The sequence below is a fragment of the Rhinopithecus bieti genome, unplaced genomic scaffold (assembly GCF_001698545.2).
Source record: "Rhinopithecus bieti isolate Rb0 unplaced genomic scaffold, ASM169854v2 scaffold_17667, whole genome shotgun sequence".
In the NCBI taxonomy this organism is placed as follows: domain Eukaryota; kingdom Metazoa; phylum Chordata; class Mammalia; order Primates; family Cercopithecidae; genus Rhinopithecus; species Rhinopithecus bieti.
In genome coordinates this window covers 1,739,791-1,748,392 of record NW_016809668.1, presented here as the reverse complement: position 1 = coordinate 1,748,392, position 8,602 = coordinate 1,739,791, and the positions used below count along the sequence as shown (strand labels likewise).

At 48.0% G+C, this 8,602-nt stretch overlaps 1 protein-coding gene across 1 annotated transcript; it reads left to right on the top strand.

Moving 5' to 3' along the window:
* Positions 1-2,701: 2,701 nt before the first annotated feature.
* LOC108540837 (microtubule-associated proteins 1A/1B light chain 3B) lies at positions 2,702-6,214 on the top strand. The gene is given in 4 exon segments (XM_083287450.1): positions 2,702-2,740; positions 5,567-5,857; positions 5,859-5,916; positions 5,919-6,214. Coding segments are annotated over 4 exon segments (471 nt in total). The 5' UTR covers positions 2,702-2,737; the 3' UTR covers positions 6,038-6,214.
* The last annotated feature ends 2,388 nt before the right edge of the window (positions 6,215-8,602 follow it).

Genomic DNA, 8,602 nt, shown 5'->3' with positions numbered 1-8,602 from the left:
GGCTTTTACACACAGCCCTTTGTAGTTTACAAAGCAATTTCACGTGCCCAAACTCCTAAAGCTGTTAAATGGCAGCATCAGTCCTCTGCAAGCTCATATCAGGGCTCCAGCCTCTATTCCACAGCCAGCCTGCCAGACCCAGTGGTTGGTTGGCTGACTGTCCTGGGAAAAACTAAAAGCAGAGAGTTTCCATCGCAGATGACTTTGAAAGGACCTGGGGGTGCCATCCTGGTCTCCAGGCTGAGGCACTGAATCTGGAATCAAGAAATGCTCTGGTTAATACTTCTACAGGCTAGCCTCAAATTCCTAGCCTCAAGTGATCCTCCTACCATGGCCTCCCAAAGTGCTGGGATTATAGGCGTGAACCATAGTGCCCGGCCAAGAGAAGATTCTTGACCAAAGTCTATACTTAAAAGCCCTGGCCAACATCTCACTGAAACTTATGAGAGACTCTGAGGTAGAACTGCCCAGCCAAGCTGCTCCCAAATTCCTGACCCAGAGAAACTGAGAGACTGTTTATTTTTGTTTCAAGCCACTCAGTTTCAGGGTCATTTATTAAGCAGCCACTCATCTAGTTTATAGTGTGTGCCCTCCAGGGGGACTGCATTTTAATGGGGGACTCAGAGAGGCTGCCCATGGAGCAGAAAAAGCCCTAGGCTGGAAGTCAGGAGACCTGGGCCTGGTCTTACTTCTACCTCATAAAAGCTCTGTAGCCCTGGAAGACATGCTTCGGGGCTCTGAATGTCAGTGTTCTCATCGTAAACACTTTTTTAAGGGAAGGGGCAGGTGTTGAACTAGATATCCTCTCGGATCTCTTCCAACTTTCATTTTCTAAGTGTTGGAAGAGAGAAACTGGGAGCAGAACACAGCACTCCTGACCAGGCCAGCAGCTACTTTCTCCCCAGCTCGCAGGCAGAAGCCAAGGCCACGGGAGGAAAGGAGGCCCCTGGCCCTTTCCTTGATTGAACCCAGGTTCTCCACTCCTGGAGTCCGCCTGTGATGCTTTCAGTTTGGTGGGTGGAAGTCTCCGGGAAGAGGTTGTACAAGTCACAATCCAAGCCCTCTGGAAAAGACTGAGGCTTAACCTATAAGCAGCAATGGAAAAGGAAAGCTAAATCTCTAAATCAGTGGTTCTCAACCAAGGACAGCTCCCGGCTCGCAAGCAAGGACAACTCCCGGCTCTCCTCGCCGGACATCTGACATTTGACAATGTTTGCGACACTTTGGGTTGTCACAACTGGAAGTGTAGGTGCTACTGGCATTATACTGCTGAGCTCCTTCGCTCGCTCACTGTCTCATCCACACCCATATACCCACACATACCCCAAGACACTTGTCTCTGTGGATGCTTGCCCCAGTTTCTCAGCAGCTCTGGTGGATCTGGGGGTTAGGGGGCAACCAAACTGAAACCTGGAGTGGAGTCACCAAGAGGCAGAGCCTGGTTTTGTGGGTCTGAAACATACATACTTTCAGGGAATCTCATATAGATATATGCATGAACATGGCCTTGGGGTGGCAGAAGCGTTAGCGTTACCAGCTTTGGGGTAAATCCATTCTCTGGAACCTTGGCTTTAAGGAGCCCCCACAAAGTGCAGAGCTTTCTTCTGGGGGCGCATTTCTGCAGCGCGGAGTCAGCACGGTCCGCTCGCCCGGAAACATCCCCGGCGGCGAGTATAGGCAGGCACGCGAGAACTCTCTCCTGCCTGTGTGGGAGGCAAAAGCCGCCCTGGCTGCCCACGCCGCAGCCCTGTGCCCCGCGCCCACCAGCCCCCAGTCCCACAGCGATGCGCCTCCTAGTCACACAGCCCCGAGCCCGGCAGCCCCGCGCGCCTCAGCCCGCAGCGCTCTCGCCCGGCAGCAGTGCCCCCTGGTGGGCGCCCCGAGCAGCGCCCGTCCGCTCCTCCGACACCCAGGCTGAGCTGCTCCCAGCCCGCTCCAGACACTGCACCCACCCGGCTCCGCTCCACACGCCCGCATCTCCCAACTGCCAGCCTTAGGACCAAGCAGAAGTGCATCCCTGACCTTCCTGTGGTCCCAGCGCACAATGGCCAAGACACCACAATCACAATGTATCTTGCAGGTCATAGCTCCCCTTTCTGATATTTTCAACTCATGGGCATGGCTCCTGCTGGCCTCCTTCACGTTTGCTCTGCACAAAAATACACACACACACTCACCCTCACACTTGTGCGCACACACACACACACAAACACACACACTCCTCAGTACTACTGATATCCAACCAGGTGCCATGGACAGTAAGAGCCATCATCTGCCCAGCGGTCTGGCACCCTGGAGACCTTTCCCCGGCCTAGTTCTCCCGGCTCGTCAGGTCTCAGTTTGGACGCCCCATTCCAATCCAGGAAGCCTTCCTCACCCGAGCAAGGTATTCTCACCACACCCCAAACCTCTTTTGCTCTAAGGCAGGGCGCCACATCCCAGGCCGCAGACCAGTACCCCTTTGTGGCCTGTTAGGAATCGGGCTGCACAGACGGAGGTGAGCCGTGGGGCGAGGACGAGCATGACCGCCTGAGCTCCGCCTCCTGTCAGATCAGCAGTGGCACTCGATTCTCGTAGGAGCGTGAACTCTGTTGTAAACTGCGTATGGGAGGGATCTAGGCTGCGTGTTCCTTATGAAAATCTAATGCCTGGTGATCTGTCTCTGTCTCCCATCATCCCCAGATGTGACCACCTAGTTGCAGGAAAACAAGCTCAGGGCTCCCACTGATTCTACATTATGGTGAGTTGTAATTATTTCATTATATATTACAATGTAATAATAATTATTATTCTTACATTACAATAATTATTTCATTATACATTACAATGTAATAATAATAGAAATAAAGTGCACAATAAATATAATGAGCTTGAACCATCTGAAACCATTCTCCACCCCACACCTCCAGCCCTTTCCAGTCTGTGGAAAAAAGTGTCTTCCATGAAACTGGTCCCTGGTGCCAAAAAGGTTGGAGATTACTGCTCTACAGATTGATTGCTTGATAAATTGATGTTTGGATTCAGTCTCCCAGGCCCTGGGTTTGTCTCTGGGAATACAAAGATGAGGAGGCCATGCAGTGCAGGCAGGGAGATGCCAGACTGGATGGCCTTATCCCTCCAGACATCCTAAGATTTGGGAAGAGAACAGGTTTTCTTCCAAGTGAACCCCAGGCCAGCTTCCCTTTTCCTAGTTCAGCCCACACCACTCTCCTCCTTAGTGCTGCCTCCCTTCACTGCTTCTCGGGGTATTTTCCACAGCTGGTTGTAGATAGGGGTACCCCTCCCTGCCTCAGAGGGAGAGCATGAAAAGGTATTACAGGAAATTTCACCAGGGATCATGGGAGAGAAAGAGGAAGCCCTGGGCACGTGTGTGCCAGCACGTGTCAGTGTGCACGTATGTGTGCATGCAAGGTGCGGGGAGTCTAGAGGTTCCACAACACTAAATCCATTCTGGCGGTTTTAGCTAAAAGTGGGGAGGGGATTCCACATGCTTGGCACATGACAGTGTAGTGGTTCAAATAATGTTTCCCCAAAATTCACCTTCACCCAGAATCTCAGAATGTGACCTTATTTGGGAATGGGGTCTTTGCAGATGTCATTAGTTAAGGTCATACTGGATTAGGGTGGACCCTAAATTCAATGACTGATGTCTTTATAAGATAAAGGAGAAACTTAGACACAAGGTCAAAGGGACACAAGGAAGAAGCCCCGTGACAATGGAGGGAGAGACACGGAGCAGATTCTCGCTCAGAGTCTCCAAAAGGAGCCAATCCTGCCCACACCTTGATTTTGGACTTCTGGCCTCCTGAACTGTGACAGAATAAATTTCTGATGTTTCAAGCCACTAAGTTTTGAGCTGATCTGTTACACAGCAGTGGAGACAGACCCAAAGGCCATGTGAAAGAGCAGGAAGAACACACAAAGCTCTGAGAGACTCGAGTGAAGGGAATGAGGGGGAGACGCTCAAAACCAGAAAGACTGGCAAGGAAGGCAGGGACCAGATCGTGGAGGAGATTTCAGATCACACTCAGGGTCTCCAATAGGGTTTGCTTTGTTCTAAGAGCAATGGGGAGGAACTGGTGGGACCTGAGCAGGAAGGACATGGTCAGATTTCACTCTAGAAAGACAGCTCTGGCTCCAGCAGGAGGACAGATGGGCAATAGATGGTGGCACCTTCTCCAGGATAAGGAGAAATGGATGGATTTGAGACACTGGAGAAGTGGAATTAAGAGGATTTATATACTATTAGATTGGATATGGGTTGGGCACAGTGGCTCATACCTATAATTCCGGCACTTCGGGAGGATCACTTGAGCCAAGAAGTTTGAGACCAGCCTGCGCAACATAAAGAGACAAAATTTAAAAATTAGCAAGGCATGGTGACACATGACTGTGGTCTCAGTGACTCAGGAGGCTGAGGCAGGAGGGATCCCTTGAGTCTGGGAGACGGAGGCTGCCTTAAACTATGATTGCACCACCACACCCAGCCTGAGTGACAGAGCAAGACCCTGTCTCAAAATAGATTGGATATAGACAACTAAGGGAGGTGGGGACTGCCTCTGCCAACTGAATGGAAAGTGACACCACTCACTGAGAAAGTGGACAAGGCCCAGATTTAAGAGAGGTATAAGTTGCCGGGCGCGGTAGCTCAAGCCTGTAATCCCAGCACTTTGGGAGGCCGAGACGGGCGGATCACGAGGTCAGGAGATCGAGACCATCCCAGCTAACATGGTGAAACCCCGTCTCTACTAAAAAATACAAAAAGCTAAGCGAGCGCCTGTAGTCGCAGCTACTCCGGAGGCTGAGGCAGCATAAACCCAGGAGGCAGAGCTTGCAGTGAGCTGAGATCCGGCCACTGCACTCCAGCCCAGGCGACAGAGCGACACTCCGGCTCAAAAAAAAAAAAAAAAAAAAAAAAAAAAAAGAGAGAAGTATAAGTACAGGCAAATGTGAGGTATCTATGGGCATCCAATAGAGATGGCCAGGAAATAATGAGACTTGCAGACCTGTCACTGAGCAAAGAGAGATAACTTGTGGCTCCTCACTATGGCCACGGGACTGTTAAGCAGTAGATTGTTTTGATTACTAGCTGCCGTTTACAAAAATCTGAGGATGCTCAAGTCCAGGATATAAAATCATGCAGTACTTGTATATAACCTATGCACATTCTCCCCCCCTCCTTTTTTTTTCTGAGACAGAGCCTTGCTCTGTCACCCAGGCTAGAGTACAGTGGCACGATCTCGGTTCACTGCAACCTCCACCTTCTGGGTTCAAGCAATTATCCTGCCTCAGCCTCCCGAGTAGCTAGAACTACAGGCATGCACCACCACACCAGGCTAAGTTTTGTATTTTTAGTAGAGACGGGATTTCACCCTGTTGGCCAAGCTGGTCTCCAACTCTTGACCTCAAGTGGTTCGCCCACCTCAGCCTTCCAAAGTGCTGGGATTACAGGAGCCAGCCACCACTCCCAGCCCTTCCCTATACTTTAAATCATCTCTACATTAGTTGTAATAACTATTACAACGTAAAGGCTACATACATAGTTGTTATATTGTATTGCTTACAGAATGACAAGAAAAAGTACTTTCCACCGCCGCCGCCCCCAGAAGCCGCCAGGACCCTCGCCTGTCGCCGCCGCCGCCCAGATCCCTGCACCATGCCGTGGGAGGAGACCTTCAGGCAGCGATGCACCTTCGAACAAAGGGTAGATGTCCGACTTATTCGAGAGCAGCATCCAGCCAAAATCCCGGTGATAACAGAACGATACAAGGGTGAGAAGCAGCTTCCTGTCCTGGATAAAACGAAGTTCCTTGTACCTGACGTTCCAGACATCAACGAGAGTGAGCTCATCAAGATAAATAATTAGAAGGCGCTTACAGCTCAGTGCTAATCAAACCCTCCTCCTGGTGGTGAGCGGACAAGCGTGGTGAGCGTCTTCATGGTCTCAGAGGTGTATGAGAGTGAGAAGGATGAAGATAGATTCCTGTACATGGTCTATGTCTCCCAGGAGATGTTTGGGATGAAATTGTCAGTGTAAAACTAGAAAAATGCGTCTATTCTAGAATTTTTTTAAATGCTTACCAAGGCAAAAAAAAAGGGATGTTGCCAACTGAGATCGATCAGTTCATCTAATCACAGATCATCAAACAGTACTGTTCCCACCTAGGAGTGTTAGAAGTTGTGTTTGTATTTCAAGCAGAAAAACTGAGCTCACTTGGAAACTATATTATTTAATGTAGGCTAGCTTGTTTTCAAATTTTAAAAGTTTAAAAATAAAATACTTTGCATTCTAAGTTGCCAATAAAATAGACCTTCAAGTTATTTTAATGCTCTTTTCTCACTAATAGGAACTTGCAATTCCAGCAGTAATTTAAAGGCTTTCAGAGAGACCCTGAGTCTTCTCTTCAGGTTCACAGAACCCGCCGCCTTTTTGGGTAGTTTTCTACTTAGCTGGAGAGATCTCCCTAAGAGGATCTGTAGGCCTGAGTTGTGAAGCATAATCCCTGCAAAACGCATTTGCCGTAATAGTTGGCACAAACGCAGAGTAAATGGGCTGTGTGTAAGAAAGCAGCCCTGACTGCAAACGCTGCTCTAGGTTCCTGACTCCTAACAAACTATACCCAAAGTCCACACTCTTGCAGGGGTAGACATTTCTTATTTGGTTTGTTCTCTAGATAGTTACACACATAAAGACACCACTCAAAAGGAAACTTGAATAATTTATAATTTTGGTCCAGTTTCTTAAAAGACCCCGGAGGAAGGGTGGCACTTCTTCTGTTTCAGGTTTTGTCTGAGTTCAAACTAGTGCCTGTGTTGGTGTGGAAACAAGCAGTGTACAAGTGTCATTCTTTAGGACAGTGGTAGAAACCACAGAATAGTATAACTAAAAGCATTAAAATTCAGACACACTCCCTTCTACCTTTTGGCTTAAAGCTATGGATGATCCATGTTTTTGTTTTTGTTTTTTTAATGTTAAATGTGTAAGTCAATATTATTGAAAAGGTTCCCACATTTTTAACAGTAGTTCAGTTATCACTATTAGGTTAAACAGCCATCAGAATTCCCCTGCACTGAATGCATGTCAGCTGTGGAGAAAACAGAACAAGGAGCCATGCACTCTTTACAAACACTAATGTCAAGAGTTAAACCTCTTCAGGTTCAACCTATAATAAAAGACCAGTGCTTCCCACTACCTGCATGGGGTTCACTATTTACAGTTTTCTTGGGAGTATCACAGGAAGATCACAGTTACACCACTTTAGACTGTACGTGTAGCAGGTCACAACTTACCCTCGTGTGTTTAGATGTGTATGGAATACCTGTATACGTTAGTGAAAGCTATTTACTGTAACAGGGGAAATCCAGATTCCTTGCATCTGAGCCCTGTACTGATCATTAAAGGAGTTCCTAGGCCAGGTGCGGTGGCTCACGCCTGTAATCCCAGCACTTTGGGAGGCCGAGACGGGCGGATCACGAGGTCAGGAGATCGAGACCATCCTGGCTAACACGGTGAAACCCCCGTCTCCATTTAAAAAAATACAAAAAAAATTAGCCGGCCGTGTTGGCGGGCACCTGTAGTCCCAGCTACTTGGGCGGCTGAGGCGGGAGAATGGCGTAAACCCGGGAGGCAGAGCTTGCAGTGAGCCGAGATCGTGCCACTGCACTCCAGCCTGGGCGACAGAGCAAGACTCCGTCTCAAAAAAAAAAAAAAGAGTTCCTATCACCTGCTCTCCCCATTGCACGCGTCTGTCCACTTGGCTAACTTTTAATATGTATATGTTTACATCATGTAAATTCTTAACCAGCCTGTCTCGTTTAGACTGTATACATCATATCTGACATTATTGTAACTACTGTGTGATCAGTAAGATTCCTATAAGAAATACTGCTTTTTAAAAAAATAAATAGCATGCTGAGGGGTGACCTATAGCCCATGTAAGTTTGTAGGATCTTTAAAACAAGTACATTTTTAATGAACTAAATGGAATAAAGGCACAATTAAAAACTGTAAAAAAAATACTTTCTACATATTCAGTACTGAATTTTTTAAGTGTTTTTTATCTAAGGCTGGTTGAATTCACAGATATACAACCCGTGCATATGAAAGGCCAACTGTATTTTATCCCATTATTTGTACTAATAGGACACTTTTGAAACTGATAATTCCAATTTGATGCCCACCTACATGAAAACCTTTAACTCATTTGCATTAAATCCTTTGTGGAAGGCCAGGCGCGGTGGCTCAAGCCTGTAATCCCAGCACTTTGGGAGGCCGAGACGGGTGGATCACGAGGTCAGGAGATTGAGACCATCCTGGCGAACACAGTGAAACTCCGTCTCTACTAAAAAATACAAAAAAAAAGACTAGCCGGGCGAGGTGGCGGGCGCCTGTAGTCCCAGCTACTCAGGAGGCTGAGCCAGGAGAATGGCGTGAACCTGGGAGGCGGAGCTTGCAGTGAGCTGAGATCCGGCCACTGCACTCCAGCCTGGGCGACAGAGCGAGACTCCATCTCAAAAAAAAAAAAAAAAAATCCTTTGTGGAAAGAGAATTAAACCTGAGAGTCAAAAGTCCTGGGTTCCCATCCTTGCAATAGCAGTGGTC